General features: G+C 44.4%; 2 protein-coding genes across 2 annotated transcripts in view; one reads left to right on the top strand and one right to left on the bottom strand.

Annotated features, from left to right (window-relative positions):
* Primpol (primase and DNA directed polymerase) overlaps positions 1-18,681 on the bottom strand; it is a 35,864-nt gene that overhangs the window by 5,975 nt on the left and 11,208 nt on the right. Inside the window, 6 exon segments of the mRNA XM_042262444.2 lie at positions 2,216-2,324; positions 2,402-2,491; positions 6,235-6,323; positions 8,746-8,908; positions 9,658-9,873; positions 14,098-14,245. Coding sequence (XP_042118378.2) covers positions 2,216-2,324; positions 2,402-2,491; positions 6,235-6,323; positions 8,746-8,908; positions 9,658-9,873; positions 14,098-14,245 — 815 coding nt within the window.
* Casp3 (caspase 3) overlaps positions 4,135-18,681 on the top strand; it is a 49,124-nt gene continuing 34,577 nt past the window's right edge. Inside the window, exon 1 of the mRNA XM_042262448.2 lies at positions 4,135-4,649. The gene's annotated coding sequence lies outside the window, so the exon portion shown is untranslated. The remainder of the gene's footprint in view (positions 4,650-18,681) is intronic.

Genomic DNA, 18,681 nt, shown 5'->3' with positions numbered 1-18,681 from the left:
TTTCAATAAAAGGAAAAAAGAAAAATACACATTTTTTAAAGGTTTTTTTTCGAGACAGGGTTTCTCTGTAGCTTTGGAGCCTGTCCTGGAATTCACTCTGTAGACCAGGCTGGCCTCGAACTCACAGAGATCCGCCTGCCTCTGCCTCCCGAGTGCTGGGATTAAAGGTGTGCGCCACCACCACCTGGAATACACATTTATTTGTAAAAAACAAAAAAAAAAAAAACTATACATTGTGTGAACTTCTCAAATTCTTTGATAAGGATTTGATAAAACATTGTCTTCTCTTAGAAATCGACAGATAGGCCGGGCGGTGGTGGCGCACGCCTTTAATCCCAGCACTCGGGAGGCAGAGGCAGGCGGATCTTTGTGAGTTCTAGGCCAGCCTGGGCTACCAAGTGAGTTCCAGGAAAGGCGCAAAGCTACACAGAGAAACCCTGTCTCAAAAAACCAAAAAAAAAAAAAAAAAGAAATCGACAGATAATTAACCACCAAAATATCAGTAAAGATGCAGAAAATATCAACAGAACAGTACCAATGCAGTTCACAAACTTGATCTAACAGGCACATGTGAAGGAGCTCTTTGTAATCACATGCAAACCACTAATGAAGACTGACTCCATGCTAGCTGTACTCGGAGCATCCTCAGATGTAAAAGGGTTGGTCTGAGGGCTGCAGAGATGACTTAGTATTAGCGACAGCTCACTGCTCAGGCAGAGGACCCAGTTCAGTCTGTAGCACCCACATCAGCTGGCTCACAACTTCCTGTGACTCCAGTTCCAGAGGATCCTTTACCCTCTGAGGGCACTTGCATGCCCATGGTGCACATAAATTCACGCAGGTACACATAAACAAACACAGAAATAAAAATAAATAAATCTTTTAAAAAAGAAGTAGATGCATTAGTTGGGGCTGGAGGGATCGCTCAGCAGTGCAGAGCACATGCAGCTCTTGCAGAGGACCCAGGTTTGGTGCCAACACCACATGACAGCTCACAACTGTCCGTAACTCCAGTTCCAGGGAGGCCGATGCCTTCTGGACTCCACAGGCACCAGGCACATATGTGGTACACAAACACTTAGCAGGCAAACACTCATAAAGTAAAAATGACTAAATCTTCAAGTGACTTGGTTTATATATAACACATTCTCTAACCACAAGGCCAATATTGCAAATAAAAAGGTGGCTAGTAGAAACCCATAATTTAAAAATAAAAACGTTTCTAAGTAACCAATAGCTCCAGTGGATATAATGGAAATTTAAAATGTGTAGGCCTGAGTGCAACCAGAAATACTACATTATTATGTGAAAAGCAGCTAAAGTGATCTTTACAGGGAAATTTATAGTTTTTAGACCTTATGTTACAAAAGAAAAATGACTAATGACACCCTGGAAAATGAACAATAAAATACAAGAAATAGTAAAAGGAAAACCTAAAAAAAAATTCAAAGACTAATTAAATTATTGCAAAATTGATAAAGCAGATACAAATACTTTTAGGCAGTAAGTGCAGCACACACTAAAACTAAGATTATGGATGTTTCCCAGCAGCTTTGACAATCTGGGCAAGACAGACAAATCTTAACAAAAGAAGTGGATGCGTTAGCTGGGGCTGGAGGGCGGCCCAGCAGTGCAGAGCACGTCAGCTCCTGCTGCCAACACCACACGACAGCCCACAGCGACAGTCCGTAATTCCAGTTCCTCCACAGGCACCAGTGAGATATGCCAAACTAAGCACTCGGGAGGCAAAGCCAGGCGGATCTCTGTGAGTTTGAGGCCACCCTGGTCTACTGAGCAAGATCCAGGAAAGGTGCAAAGCTTCACAGAGAAACCCTGTCTTGGAAAAACAAAAAAAAAAGAAACATGCCAAACTAAGCAGACTTCAAAATCAGGAGGAAACTCGACAGTCTTAACTAATAAAAGTAAAACCCGAAGCATTTTTTTGCATAGTGTTAAATCTCCCCACAGGGAACCGAACCTGGGTCCTCTGCAAGATCAGCCAGTGCTAAGTATATAGTTTTACCCCTTATACAGGACATACATTCATATAGTTTTACACCTTATACAGGACATACATTCATATAGTTTTACACCTTATACAGGACATACATTTACACATTGTAAAAATGATTTTATATTGTCAACATTGTTTTTAAATTATAAGTATTTTCAATATATGTTAAAGGCGCACAAGCCATTAATAAACATTACTTACATAATATTATTACTTTTGTGGGCTCGTCCAATGTTTTCACACCAGCGGTATTTGCAAATATCATAAACGAGTAATTCTTCTGGGAAAAAGTAGCTCCAACGCCGAATTCCTGAAATGCAAAGGTTGCTGCTCAAGGAACTATCGCTCTGTCGTGTAAGAGTTACTAAAAAGTAAGCCAAGCCTTACCTCCTTTGATGTCGTGTTTATTCACCAGAGAAAGAACAAACTGGTCGACTTCAGGGTACGGGGAACACTGAAAACCTTCAATGCACTCGACTGCAACAGAGAGGAGCATGTACAAACGAGAACAGTTAAATGCTGAAAAAATACTGATCCAACTACGATCTCAGACAGTTAAGGGTCTTTCCTCCCTCATCGGCAGCTGCCTTAGTCTCAGTTCTCGGGCTCTTGCTGTGCCAGAAGGAGGCAGTTAAGACTGAGACTTCAACGAGGTCAAATGCTGGCTAGTTTTTATAAAAAGACAAAGAGGAAAGGTAGACCCTCAGCCCAGAAGTGGAGAGGAAGGGTAGACCCTCAGCCCAGAAGTGGGGAGGAAGGGTAGACCCTCAGTCCAGAAGTGGGGAGGAAGGGTAGACCCTCAGCCCAGAAGTGGGGAGGAAGGGTAGACCCTCAGTCCAGAAGTGGGGAGGAAGGGTGGACCCTCAGTCCAGAAGTGGGGAGGAAGGGTGGACCCTCAGCCCAGAAGTGGGGAGGAAGGGTAGACCCTCAGTCCAGAAGTGGGGAGGAAAGGTAGACCCTCAGCCCAGAAGTGGGGAGGAAGGGTGGACCCTCAGCCCAGAAGTGGGGAGGAAGGGTGGACCCTCAGTCCAGAAGTGGGGAGGAAGGGTAGACCCTCAGTCCAGAAGTGGGGAGGAAGGGTGGACCCTCAGTCCAGAAGTGGGGAGGAAGGGTGGACCCTCAGCCCAGAAGTGGGGAGGAAGGGTAGACCCTCAGTCCAGAAGTGGGGAGGAAGGGTGGACCCTCAGCCCAGAAGTGGGGAGGAAGGGTGGACCCTCATCCCAGAAGTGGAGAGGAAGGGTGGACCCTCAGCCCAGAAGTGGGGAGGAAGGGTAGACCCTCGGCCCAGAAGTGGGGAGGAAGGGTAGACCCTCAGTCCAGAAGTGGGGAGGAAGGGTAGACCCTCAGTCCAGAAGTGGGGAGGAAGGGTAGACCCTCAGTCCAGAAGTGGGGAGGAAGGGTGGACCCTCAGCCCAGAAGTGGGGAGGAAGGGTGGACCCTCAGTCCAGAAGTGGGGAGGAAGGGTGGACCCTCAGCCCAGAAGTGGGGAGGAAGGGTGGACCCTCAGCCCAGAAGTGGGGAGGAAGGGTAGACCCTCGGTCCAGAAGTGGGGAGGAAGGGTGGACCCTCAGTCCAGAAGTGGGGAGGAAGGGTGGACCCTCAGCCCAGAAGTGGGGAGGAAGGGTGGACCCTCATCCCAGAAGTGGAGAGGAAGGGTGGACCCTCAGCCCAGAAGTGGGGAGGAAGGGTAGACCCTCGGCCCAGAAGTGGGGAGGAAGGGTAGACCCTCAGTCCAGAAGTGGGGAGGAAGGGTAGACCCTCAGTCCAGAAGTGGGGAGGAAGGGTAGACCCTCAGCCCAGAAGTGGGGAGGAAGGGTAGACCCTCAGCCCAGAAGTGGAGAGGAAGGGTAGACCCTCAGCCCAGAAGTGGGGAGGAAGGGTAGACCCTCGGCCCAGAAGTGGGGAGGAAGGGTAGACCCTCGGCCCAGAAGTGGGGAGGAAGGGTAGACCCTCGGCCCAGAAGTGGGGAGGAAGGGTAGACCCTCGGCCCAGAAGTGGGGAGGAAGGGTAGACCCTCAGTCCAGAAGTGGGGAGGAAGGGTAGACCCTCAGTCCAGAAGTGGGGAGGAAGGGTAGACCCTCAGCCCAGAAGTGGGGAGGAAGGGTAGACCCTCAGTCCAGAAGTGGGGAGGAAGGGTAGACCCTCAGCCCAGAAGTGGGGAGGAAGGGTAGACCCTCAGCCCAGAAGTGGAGAGGAAGGGTAGACCCTCAGCCCAGAAGTGGGGAGGAAGGGTAGACCCTCGGCCCAGAAGTGGGGAGGAAGGGTAGACCCTCGGCCCAGAAGTGGGGAGGAAGGGTAGACCCTCAGTCCAGAAGTGGCACCACAGGTCTCCTGGCTGAGCCTGGGCGTTCGTTGCCTCCAGCTGGCCTGACTCCTACTTCAGCCTTGATGTTTTGCTGTTAAACACAAACGGTCCCACCGGACGTCAGTACGTAGATACTGAGGCCATTCTGAGGTCACAAGGATTCAGGACAAAAACAGACCTCTCTGCCGTCTTGTCTGAGCAGGGGGAAAGCATGAACACCCAAACTACAAAAATGGCCATACACTACCTACTGTCCTGACTACCACAAGCAACTGGTGTGCTTTACCAAGCAGAGTGGTACAGGTCTCCCTCCAAGATGCCTCCTCCTAGGTAAGATTGCAACACCTTACTGAGTACCCCAAGGGCTTCCATCACCTCAGGGAACAGGAAATCATGAACTCCATTTGTGTTTCCTGGGTCTCTCACTGGAGGACACTAACAACTTATTTTATATCTAAGAATCTACTGTCATAACTTAGGATGATCTGTTCACAAATTCATTTAGGGTTTTGTTTTGTTTTGTTTTGTTTTGGTTTGGTTTTTGGTTTTTTTTCAAGACAGGGTTTCTCTGTGTAGCTTTGGAGCCTATCATGAATCTCACTTTGTAGACCAGGCTGGACTCACAGAGATTCTCCTGCCTCTGCCTCCCGAGTGCTGGGATTAATGACAGGAAAATCTAGTTTTCTTAAATTGAAGTTGTAATTTCACTTAAAATAGTTAAATATATAACTGGAGACATTTTGGGAAATATTTCAGTGTAGAAATGAGAAAAAAAACTCCCAGACAATGTCTAGAAATACATCTTAAACAATCAGAAGAAATAAACACAGGAAATGTTGCCCATGGTTTTTAACAGGCTTGTAATCATATAATGTGTGTGTGTGTGTGTGTGTATGTGTGTTGTTGTTGTTGTTGTTGTTGTTGTTGTAGCAACAGGGGACCTATTGAACCCAGGGCAGTGCTCTCTACTTGTAATTTTAGGACCTACTTTTTCTCTTACCACCATCAATGGGTGTCCTCCACATTATACAGGCCTTTCAAGTCTAAACTTTGTAGTTAAGGAGTATGTCATCTAATTCTGTTGTATACTTAGATTGGAGTTTTTCACTATTCTAATGATATGCCAACATATGTGAATAAAAGTATTTATTGGAGGCTTTATATAAGAAACTTTAGAAACTTAAAAAAAACCCTATATGTTCTTCAGTACAGGAATGGGCAAAAAACGATAAACTCATACGTGGAACACCTTTGCAGGAGTGCAAAGTTAAACAGGAAACCACGGTAGTAGTTACCTATAATTTTAAAAAGTACACTAATTTAGTGTGTGTGTGTGTGTGTGTGTGTGTGTGTGTGTGTGTGTGTGTCACAGACTGAGTGTGGAGGACACAGCATAAGTTGTGGGCGTCAGTTCTCGACTTTCACAGGGGCCCCTGACTGAATCTGGGTTGTCAGGCTTGGTGGCAAATGCTTCTAGCCTGAGCCCTCTCAGCAATCCACCTTCTTTGTGTGTGGACAGAGGGGAGAGCGGAGGCAGAGAGATGACTCGGTGGTTCCTTCGGCCTCCACAGGCCCCAGACCTGCACACAGTTTGCACAGACAAACGTGTAGGCAAAACATCCACCACGAAAATACTTCTTAAAAAATGGGGTGCCAGATTATGTGGTCATACTTTGATGTGCTTGTTCTATATCAAATGCATTATTATATATTCTCTAAATACCACAGAATGAAAATCAGGTATTTTAACTAATAAACACCCATGACATTTTTTATAGTATGTCCAACCTGGTCAGGAATCTAGAACTAGTTTTAAGATGATCAGCAGATATGGGTACTTAAAATGTAAGACTTTCAAAGCAAAATAGATTTGAGGTCCCTAAACTGGAATGTGAAATTGTTTGCTTAAAGTTACCTGACGTGCCGGTGCTGTTAAAATACTCAGTCCGCTTTCTTTTAGTCTGAGGCGTGTCACATGTGAGGATCCGTAACGTGTCTGAGAACCTGAGGAGAGCGTGTGAAAGAAATAAAGTAACATCATCACGTTAGAATTAATGTGAGATGGCCAGAGAGAGGAAGCGGTCCCACGTGCCTTCACTGTTACCGCCCAAGGTGCCAGTCTTACCTCAGCATGTAAGATTACGCCAATTAGAAAAGTTTCCTGGAGGCTGCAGAGATGGTTCAGGGCACTGGCTGCTCTTCCAGGGGACCAGGGTTCGACTCCCAGCACCCACATGACAGCTCACCCCTGTGTGTAAGTCCAGAAGCAGGGCTTCGGACACCCTCACACAGACATACATGCAGGTAAAACACCAATGCACATACAACAGAAAAGGAGACAAACAAACCAACCATTTCCTTTAAACAGTCATTTGGGGAGTGTTTAATTTCGTTACAGAGTAATCCAAGGCTTCTAGGGAACTGAGATGATGGGAAGCATAGTTCTACTCCCAAACACACAGACCTTTGAACTTTCTGTTAGGATTTGGAAGCTATGAACATGGAAGAAAAGGGTAATGAGAGCACAGGGCGGGGTGTGTGTGTGTGTGTGTGTGTGTGTGTGTGTGTCCGAAGTTCACACTAACCATGGAGAACTTGGCCTTCCTTCCGCTCCAGAAGAGAAATGCCTGGCATTCCCATGGCTGTGCAAAGCACGGGTTGGGGTCCTAGAAGGGGGACCTCGCGCTGTGAGGCCGCACTGCAACTACACAGGAGTCAGACCTGCGCTGCTGCGCCCCGTCCACAAGTGCAGACACTGCCCCAATGCATGTAGCCACTGTTGTGGCTTGTAGGATGTGATGTTGTAGGATGTGATAGGGTTATGTGAATGTTCCAAACTTAATTCAACAACCGGGAAGGAAGGCCATTACTCCCACTTTAAAAGCCTTTGGTCTGTGGTGGTGCACGCCTTTAATCCCATTATCCGGGAGGCAGAAGCAGCAGATGGATCTGAGTTCAAGGCCACGCTGGTCTACAGAGTGGGTTCTAGGACAGCCAGGGCTACAAGTCTTTGATCTTACTTTTGAGAAGTGTCAAAGGAACCCAAACAAAATAGAGCTATGTGGTGAGAGGGGATGTATCTTCCCACTACACAAAACTTTTCCTAGAGAAACATCCTTTAATATTTATTCCTTTTTTGTTTGTCTGTTTTTTGACAGGTTTCTCGCAGTAGCCCGGGCTGTCCTGGAATTTGCTCTGTAGACCAGGCTGTCTTTGAACTCAGAGATCTGCCTGCCTCTGTCTCCTGAGTACTGGAATTAAAGTCACACGCCACCCACACCCAACTTAATATTTATTCTTAAAATTAATTTCTACAGAATTTTTTTTAAAAAAAAGTTTTGGGGAGATACAGAGGCAGGTGGATTTCTGTGAATTTGAGGCCATCTTGGTTTATATAGTGAATTTCAGGCCCACCAGATTATACAGTGAGTTTCTGTCTTAAAAGACAAAAAACCCCAAAGCAAAACCTTTTGAGGCAGGTAAAGGGCAAAAACAACACAGTAAGTTGATGGGGTTTAGTCTAGTTGTTAACTACTTTTGTTTGTTTTAGGACTTTGCTTGTGTTTGCTGGTTTGGGGGGGCAGGGTGATGAAGGGTTAACACGTGGTGGTATCATGTAGTCTGGCTGGCCTTGAACTCACTATGTAACCAAGGGTGATCCTGAGCTCTTTGTCCTTACGTGTCCACTTCCCGGGAGCTAGGATTGCAGACGGGTCTGGGTACTAGCCACATTCTGAGCTGACCAAACTGCCCCTCCAGTAAAAGTGGAATGGGTGACCAACACATAGAAACCTAGTGTGCGACAACAGACCTGATAATAAGGCACGCCACTGTAGTGCGGGAGCTCGTAGCATTAAAAGTTTTACTTATGATTGCTGGCAAACTATTAACTTGGCAAATATTTGTGATAGGATGGTGACTAGAAAAGAAATCACGTGACATAACCATATGAGCAATGATCCCAGTCAAAGCACATTTTCTGGGGCTTGGGGCAGTGGATCAAATACAGGGCCTTGAGTACTCCAGGCAGGCGCTATAACCATGAGCTAGCTATACCCAAGGCAAGAGATAGTTTTGATTAGGGAGCTCTGTAAGTTCTAAATGTATATGTGTATATGTGGAAAGAAATTGAGACAGTGGTAGTTACACTTTCAAACACAATGCAAATATCATTTTCTACTTTATAAAGTGATCATTTTAGACTAACTGGAATTTTAGAATACATTAAATATAATCATAAAAAAGACATAAAGAGGAAATTGAATTGTTAGAAACATTTCTTGCTATTATTTTTCAGATATAGGGAAGAGACTTTTAAAAACAAACTTTCTTTTTCTTAAGGCAGAATCAATTTATACGATTCACATTTTAGCAATATGCAATGCTATTTACATAAATACAGGATGGTTAACTCTGCTCTACAGACCTGACATTGCTCACCAGGGATGACAGGAAATACTGGTTTTCCTCAGAAACGTCTTTTGACTGTTCTGGAATAAATCTATTATCTTCAGCAACCTCCAAAGCCACACATTTTCCTATCTTGGATGATCGATACAGTCGAAAGTTTCTGTTTCTTGTATAAACTCCTACATCAAAAATTAATTTTAAAAATGAATCCATGTTTCCATGATTAGTTTTGTGGTCAGCAAATATTATGTTTCTGCAGAATTTCTAGAAAAGACGATTCTTTCTCATATACAAAATTAAAGCAATATACAAATTAAGATGAGCTGATTTAAGATGAGAGAAGGCCCCAGGCAGAGAGCTAACCAAATGATTCTGGAGCAGCAGCTCTTCAAATGAGAGCAAACAGAAGAACGGGACAAAGTGCCAGGAATAACATTTGTGACTGAGAGCCATCCCAGAACTGGGGCAGAACACCCCAGAGAAAGGGAGGCACCAAAAAACAAAAACAAACAAACAACAGAGTATCTATAACAAATCTAACAAAAGGTGTGTACGATTTCTCTACAGACAATTATAAAACATGGCAAGAAATGAGGAAATACTAAAGAAACGGGGGACCCTATCATGTATCAGTACTAGCCCAAGAAATGAAAGCCAGAATGAGCAACAGAACAGACCACAGTCTGAAATAGGTGCAGACTCTGGATTGATGGCAAACGGTCCTGCTGAGCAGTAGGGAATGATAGCCATTTCCAACAAATGGTGCTGAGGTAACTGGATACCACAAAGTAAAAGATGAATCTTGATGTTTTCACTCAACAAGCGAAAACCCATTCCAAAGGGATTACAGAACCTAAGCATGCCCAAGCAGGCACCGGCTTGCCTTTTACAGAGGACTCAGGCCGCTGATGGTGCCGATGTTACTTACCTAAGTCTACAAAAAGACACTTTTCCCCCATGTTATTCTTCACAACTAAAAACGAAAGATCCGGGCTGTGCTGCTGCCAGGCCTCTGAAATCTCTTGTTTTAGTGGTACATCTGAAAAACAGGAAGCTTCGTGGCCCATTGCCTCTGGAATCTTATCTTCATCTTCCTGGGTAATTAAGTGAAGAGCAGGTTGCAAAATTTTTCTCACAAAATTACCTAAGAAGAAAAAGTTGTAAGACTCCAATCTAATCTTATTTTCTGTAGACTGTAACTTATGTCTAGATGCGTATCTACAAACAACAGTTTTGTGCACTGAAGCTTCTCTCAAGTGATTGCTATAAACTGCAGTCGGTCTCCTCTGCCACGTCCTTCCACTTGGGTGATCTTTTATTTTTTCAGCGTCCCCTGGCCTGGGAGGGCGTCAGTTGTAAACACATTATTTACATGCTGCTAATAGCGACCAGAGCCTAACGTGCTGCCGGCAGGGACGTCCACTTTGGCTACTCCACATGGAGCGAAATGACTTCTAGTCAGTGACTGAAGGACGAGGACACCAACGCAGAGACAGGGACAGCACACAGAGGGTCTGCCACATGCCCCCGGAGCTGGCAGGCTGGCCAAGTCTCATGAGTTTGTCCTTTCCCACTCAGCGGCCACCCATGCCCCAAGAACCCTCAAGTTGAGAGTCCCAAGGCTATTTCCAACCACATAGCTCCCTCAAACATCTGGAATTAATTCACAGATGTTTGTATTTCATCTCCCTAAGACTCTGTTCTATCTGCACTCTGGAAAATTGGTGAGACAACTGAACTTCTTCAAATTCACAGGGACTATTTACACCACAAAACCAAGCACTAATTCAGCTATTATGTTGTTCTGTATATAAAACTGCATATACAAAATAATGTAACAAAAACTTCTCTAGAACTGTAAATTGGGGCTTAACTGCTTTAAATATGAAAAAAGCTTGAATCTATATGTCATAATACACACATGCCTTACACTCAAAATCTTCTTTCTCTAAACAAGACTTTCCGATGCAAAGAAACAAATACAAGTTGTTTTGCTTTTTTGAGGCAGGGTCTTGCTAAGCAGCCCCAAGATGCCCTTGAACTTGGGATCATGCTGCCTTGGCCTCCTTCATTCTAGGACTACTGGCCTGTGTCACCATGACTGATACATGTTTAGCATCTTAAAAGAAATTAGAACTGGATATAATGGCACATGCATGCTACCCCAGCTCGTAGGAACCAGTCAGGAGCCAGTTTGAGGCCAGCAAGACTGTCTCAAACAAACTAAATGGGAGCTGGAGACATGGCTCAGCAGTGGAGATCGCTTCCCGCTCTTCCAGAGGACCAGAACTCAGTTCTCAGCGCCCTTGACAGGCAGCTCACAACTGGTGCAACTCCAGCTTCTGGGGATCTGACACCTTCCTCCAGCCTCAAGGGCACCTGACCTCATGTGGCACAGGTTCACACACACACACACACACACACACACACACACACACACACACACACAAATATATATATATGTACATAAATAAGGAAGCACTAGAATATTAAAAGGAAAGCAAAAGCTTAAAAAACACAAGATGAAAAAAAATAACACAGAGGTGTGATTATTTCCAGAACGAAAAAGAGCAGGTAACACTGGTTAACAAGATACAGTGTGTGTATCAAAGGACTATGAAACAATATAAACATAAATGGCTAGAGCTGACTTTCCTGGAAACTTCAGATTCCATCTGCCTAGCCCCAGTAATAAGAGCAGTGAGAACTGGACCGCCAAAATGGTTGCGTGGGCAGTACCGAGGCAGCCGGGCCTTTGACCCAGGGCAGGAAGCTAACATGGCAGGAGGAGATGGCAGCCAGCCAGCCTGAGTATTAGCACTCTGGCTGCCAGCACACATCCTGCTGTGTCCCTCTCTTCTCTGATCTGTGGTGAAGTGCCCAGTGCAGATCAAGTTCTCTACTCGCTCCCATTTGACTCAGTTCCCCTTTCTGCAAGGCTGGTAACAGGAACTTGAAGTCTCATAAAGAGGAACACCAAGCAAGGGGAAAGGAGGGGGAAAGGTGGACTAACTTGTATTGCATTGAATTGTGTTCTGGCTGTAGAGACGGCCTGGGATGACAGCCTGTTTGTGAGTCTGACTGCTCTCACTGTGGCTGTCCTCTGTGACAGGAAAGGCTTTCTTACTCTTGTCTGTACCATGAAATTCTACCCCCAAACTCGGACATAATGTGATCTGCTTTCAGAAGCTATCTGCCGCAGAGGCTGCTGGGTACTAGCAACTACCCGTTCTCCTCTAGCTAGACAGACTCTCAACATGCAGCCTTCTGTCAGCAGTCACAGGGCAGGAAGAAAGAGTTCCTCAGGACTGTCTTCAGACTCTGCTTATCATCCGCGCATTCGCTCAGCAAACAGCTATCAAACGCCCACTTCCATTTGTTATTGCTGTTAATATTTGAAATATTGTTAATAACAATACATGCTGAACAATGAAAACAGGAAATAAACAATAGTCCCTGCCACTAAGAAGCAGTAAGCAGAACTGGGAGGTGGCTCCATGTGTAAAGTACTTGCAGCATCAGCCTGAGGCCCTGAGTTCAGATTCCCAGAAACTACAGAAAACATAAGAAAGGCCAAGCATGGCTGTGCCACCTGTAACTTTGGTGCTGGGGAGCAGAAACAGGCAGACAGATCCAGAGGGCTTGCTGGCCAGCCAGCCTAGCTGAAACGGCAATCTTCATGGTCCTATCACAGAGCAATAATGTGGGAGAGTAACTGAGGAAGACATCCTCATGCCACCTCTGGCCTCTACATGTGCCCACGAGGGTGAGTGCACCTGCACACACACGTGGACATGTTTACAACACACCCACACATGTGTGCACACTACACAGAATGGAGACAAGAAAACAGGAAACCACCCTAGGAAGTGGTGGCAAATGCTTTCACATAGTAACGCTGGATGCTGCAACCCGGAACACTGGCCTTTTAAATCTTAGAGCTGGCCAGACAGAACAGCTCCTCGGATGGTCTCAGATGTTCGTGTCTCGACAGACCATCTGAACCGGAGTTCAGCGCAGCAACAAAGTGTAAAAAGGCCCACGCACTAGGGAAATGTGCTGGGGTGGGAACTAAGTTACGGATGGAGTGGAGAGATGAGGTCCGAGTACAGTGAATCTCACTATGCATGTGGGTGCTGTTTTCCCCGAGTGCAAAGAATGACCCCTGAAGAGTCTGAGGTGCACAGTGCTATAATCACACCACTCTAGCTAGCTGACCAGATAGTCAGGTGGAGACCTACCGAGGTTGAAGACCACACCAACCTGTGCACTGGACGGTGGTGACTGATGCCACTCAATGACAGACATCACAGGAGGAGCAAGTTCTTAGGGGAAAGAGGGAGCTTGGGAAGGACATGTTGAGTGGAAATGTTGGTGGGACGCTGCTGCAGGAACCTGGTGTCTAGAACAATCTAGGCTAAATACAAAGATCCTAGTCATCTATGCGGATGATAATCGCGGCCATGACAGTGGGTGATCAGGAAAGGTGCTGACAGAGGATAAAGACTGACCCACGCCCGAGTCTGCAATTGCTGAGAGCGAAGGGATGGGAGGAAGAGTCAGGCTGGGCCACCTAACACGGGAGGTGAGGAGCGAGCACTCAAGCTCGCCGTGACCCAGCACGAGCTTTATTTATGCCAGTCCTTCAGTGACCATGTCCACAGCTCTTATTCCAGGTGGCTGTGAAGTTCCGAGACACTTGTACCTCTGAAATGGGTTGCCTACTACAAGAACGTTAGCCAACACTCTTTAGCCTAAGGCTACTACTGCTTTGATGAACACCAGGACTTCTGGGTCTCTTTAAACTTAGATTAGGCGTTCCCACCTGGCCTGGTTGCATGTTCTCTGGACTGACTTCACTTTATATCCTGGCCTTTATTTTGTCCAAGGGCAAATACTCTGCTTACACCTTCAGGTGTAAGCACCCCAACGTCACGGCAGCTCTAAAGTTCTTCCTGGACAATAAGCCCTTCTTGATATGACCAAGGGCCCAAGCCCCCAAACTAAGGCTCATGTAAGGCTGAAGCAAAGGTCAAAAATACAGATATTGGATATCAACGATAAGACCTCTCCTGACTTATCAGAAAACTGCAAAGGAATCCTGTTGAAACAGAAACCAGCAGTATCAGCACATGCATACTCATCTCCGCGTGTATGGTAAGAGGAACTAATGCCACCGATATCCTGAGTAGGTTAAACTCCCTGGACTAGAACAGCAGGTCAAGAGCTAAGGCCGATCATGAAAACTCACTGCATCTTTTTAGATTAGGTAAGCAACCATAAAGGGCAGGGAATACCTAGAAAATCTGAAGAGGGGAAGGAAAATACACGTTTTTAATATAACTAAGGTCTCTTAAAAGGTACTCACCAACATGAATGTTATCTTTAAATGCCACCTCATGGAGCTGAAATATTAGGTGTCGGCTAAATTTTTCTTCAGTGCTGGAATCCAAGTTGAACACATCTGCAGCTGAGCAGTGAACACTGTATAACTCCTCAAGTGCTTTACAAACATGCTAAAAATACAAGCACATGCAAATAATGAACAGTTTTGATTTTAGATTTCTCTACCAGCAATCCAAATACCTTGTTACAAACTGGATGACTTATCATCAGAACATTTGCATTATAGCAGCCTTACCAATTTACTTGTAAGTTTAAATACATCACTTAAAATTATCATATGTTTATGACAAAAAATGTATAGGCAGGGCCAGAGCAATGGCTCAGGGGCTAAGGTGCCTACTCTCCCAGAAGTCCTGGTTTCAATTCCAGCACCCACATGGCAGCTCACAACCATGTTCCTCCATTCTAAGAGCTCCAAAATCTTCATCTGTCTTCTGGGTACCGGCATGCACTTGATACACATACATACCTTCAGGTAAAACACCCATACACATAAAGTTCTTAAAGTAATTTTTTAAAATTTCTCTTAGGGCTGGAGAGATGGCTCAGCAGTTAAAAGCATTCACTACTCTTTCAGAGAACCCAGGTTTGATTCACAGCACATACATGGTAGCTCATAATTACATGTAACCCCAGTTCCAGGGAATCCGATGCCCTCTTCTAGCCTCTGTAGGTACCAGGATCACATACGGCACACAGATAGACATGTAGGCAAAAGTACCCAAACACATTAAAAAAAATAAATAAAACTTCATATGCTCTCAAGACTGAAGAAGACTCTTAAAGGTCAAGCAATTTAATTTATATACACATCTCCTCTAAAACTATAGTAAAAAGCTCCTTGTTAAGTATCTCCTAAAATACCAGCTGTCTTAGCTGGGGTTTCTGTTGCTATGATAATACATCATGACCAAATCCACCTCGGGGAAGAGAGGGTTTATGTCCTCTTACAGCTCGTAGTGCACCATCCCAGGAAGCCAGGGCAGGAATGGGTGCAGTGGTCATGGAGAAAGGCTGCTCCGGCTTATTCCTCATCAGCCTACTTTCTTATTCCATCCAGGACCACCTGCCCACAGGTGCCAATGCCCCACAGTGAGCTGGGCCCACCTACATCAGTCATTAAAACAAGAAAATGAGCCGGGTGGTGGTAGTGGCGGCGGCGCATGCCTTTAATCCCAGCACTCGGGAGGCAGAGGCAGGCGGATCTCTGTGAGTTCGAGGCCAAGCCTGGGCTACCAAGTGAGTTCCAGAAAAGGTGCAAGGCTACACAGAGAAACTCTGTCTCAAAAAACAAAAAACAAACAAACAAACAAACAAAAAAAAAAAACACAAAACAAGCAAATGGCCCACAGGTCAGTTTGGAGAGGGCATCTTTTCAGTTGAGTTTTCCTCTTCCCAAACGACTCTGGCTCATGTCAGGCTGACAAGACACTAGCCAGCACAGTAGCTGAAAGTTATCATCTCTAGTTCTAGTCCTTTTATAACTTCAATTATTAGAACATTTCTCATTCCTATTGAACCTACATCTACCTCTAAGAACACAGCCTAAAAGCGCGTGGCTTAGGAGACCAAGATTTGGATGCAGAAAGTGCCAAGTTTGCGTTTGGCCCTGCCACTCACTGATCTTATTGCTGTGATCACATCTAATGCTGGCATTCCTCAGCCGTGAGAACTAGTAAATGGTAAGCAGCACCTAACTTTTGGAGTACGGTAAGGAGTAATGAGAACCTGAGATTACGGAGTTAGCACGGTGCTGCACACGGGTAATTGTTTAAGAGCACTGCCTGTGGAGCCCAAGACAAGTCATTTCTCCCTGGTCACTGCCAGTGCTCCCGTCTGCAAAATGGAGAACTAACTGCCATCAAGTTAGCAAAGACGTGTGCCAACCACTTGAATAGCTAATAGTTACACAGACAGTTCCACCTGCTGCCAATGGTTTCGTATTACTAGATTCCTCTTATGAAGTCCTAATTCCTTCCTATCAGCCCCACCATCTGAGCTTACTTCCCTTTAGTGAAGTCTCACTTTCTCGGTGGTCCCCCTCAGTCTGCTCATCTATGTCAAGCATCCTGGATATCTCTCGGAAGTGCTTACAGAGCTGCAGTTTCACACCAACTTACACCACTTTGGTGTCTGCTCCCTCTGTGCGACAGACAGGGAGCAGACCCTGGCCTGCCCATTGTCTACTGACTACAATGAAAACACAGCAGTGTGAGTCAACTTGAACAATGTGCTGCAGGCAATAATTTAGGAAAAAATAACGCAGCACGCTTAGTTTTTAATACAATAGAGTCACACTGGATATTATATGAGCAATAGATTGGTTTCCATCTTCTTTAAGATGCTTTTTTGTTTGTTTTTCAAGACAGGGGTTCTCTGTGTAGCCCTGGCGACATAGAACTCCCTTTGTAGACCAGGCCTGCCTCTGCCTCCCGAGTGCTGGAATTAAAGGCGTGCGCCACCACCACCCAGCCTTGTTTAAGCTATTTAAGTGTTGGATCTTTTCTACGGCAGCTAACTCAATCCTACTTTATTATTCTTTGTTAGATTAAGCAGTCTATAATATCAGAAACCATGTCTCTGGCTCACCATTTCATTCTCGTAGTCCATGTACAGAGCCACATTCAGTAGATGCTGAAAAGCTTTTGGTATTTGAATAAACTTCTGTGCTTTAAAGTTACAGAGAGTAAATTTAGTGGCTCTTTAGTTTTAGTGTCAACCTTTCCTAAATTATATTTCCCAAGCTAAACTGCAAACAGAATTATAGTTATCTCTGAAACTACACTATGAGACTTGGAGGTTAAAAACACATGATTATTTAAGCAATCTGCATTACTGACAAAATGCATTAGCACCAGAAGTCATCTTAATCAGTAGGAGTGGCTTTATTGAAATGTATCAGTTAAGTCATTGAGCCCAAAGGTGTCCACAGTTATTAAACAGTTATTTATTAACTGTTCATTTAAAGATAAGAACTAATCGAATTTGATGGGTGTGGTGGTGCATACTGTAATCCAAGCACTTAACTGGGAGATAGAGGCAGGAGGATCAGAGGTTGAGGGTTTTCTATGGCTACATAGAGAGGTGGAGGCCCCTTTGACGTATATGTGACCTTGTTTTAGCCAGCAAAACAACTGTGAGTAAAGGTACCTAGTGCTGCGAGGGATGGACCTGAGCTTGATTCCCAGGCCCTACATGGTGGAAGGCAAGAACCAGCTCCTGCAAGGTGTCCGCTCACAGGCCCAGGTGAACTGTGGTGCATGCATGCCGAAACACAACAAACAAGCAACACTTAAATGTATACAGAAAACAGCAAAGAGCCAACCTAATTTAAGTTTCATGAGACTCAAAACATATTTACTAGATTATAAAGTGGTTATGTGCAAAGAAACTAAAATGAAATTCATTTCAATATAATTACAAAGTTATATTTAAACTAGTACAAACTGCTCTATGAAATAGTAAACATGTTAAATAAAATTGTTACACAATTTTAAAGTTAGATTTCTATAATGTCCTCCACATTTTCCTGATATAGATTAGTTCTTCAATGGTTACATAGATAAGCTGTAAAGAATTAAGAGGAAAAAAATTCAACCCTTAGATGATCTTTTTGTGTGTTTATTAAATCTGTTACATAGGAGTTTTATCCTTTGTTTATTATATTAGGGATATTTCTACTTTCTAACACATTGTAGCACTTTGTTTAATAGTAGCAATATGTTTAAGTAGAAATGAAAGCCTCTGAATCTTAGTTCTCTGTAACCCATCTATGTAAGAAATCCTACATTAGACTGTTGAACTGTATCCCATAACCAGGAAAAAAGTCAATCCTGATGAATTATAACAAACATAAAGTCAAAAACTCAGCCAGTGGCCCACACCTGCAATCACAGCACTCCAGAGCCAAAGTGTGGAAGAGAGACTCACGTTTCAGGACAGCATATACAATACACACACAAACCAACCAACCACTACCACCAAAAGCCCATACACTTCACCAGCTACAATGAAACAATGCATTTAAGTTTCCTTTTGAGTGTTCAGTGGCTATAAAACAATGTTTTGTTTGGTGAATTAAGGAGGATTTTACATGTGTTTATTCTGCTTCAAAGTCAGAATGTTTGCATATTTAACTTAAAGCCAATATGCAAAGATCTGATGAAATTAGTAGACCTCCTTTAGCAAAAACATTTGAATTGAGATAGACTTTCAAGTCACAAAATTACTTTCCATAAAATTATCATATGGTTAACATTCAAAAGAAAAAAATGTTAAAACTTACTCTGAGGCCAAACAGTCATGGCAATTTTCACACAATTTATGCAAAACAATCTTAAGTTTTTAAAAACAGATGTCAATGTATAAGTCCATATAATTCCTTTTTACTGATACAGCTAAATAAAAAAATAAAGATTAGCACTACACCCTTTTCTTAGATGAAAACAGACGTAACTATATGTAGTCTAGGTTTGGCCAGTTTCCATATGTAGAGTCCAAGTATGTTCTGGTCTCTTTGAGTCTTAATTTTTTTCATCCATAAAAG

Source organism: Peromyscus maniculatus, chromosome 17 (assembly GCF_049852395.1).
Source record: "Peromyscus maniculatus bairdii isolate BWxNUB_F1_BW_parent chromosome 17, HU_Pman_BW_mat_3.1, whole genome shotgun sequence".
NCBI classification, from domain to species: Eukaryota; Metazoa; Chordata; class Mammalia; order Rodentia; family Cricetidae; genus Peromyscus; species Peromyscus maniculatus.
Note: the sequence above shows the minus strand (reverse complement) of the source record. Positions and strands in the feature narration are given on the sequence as shown.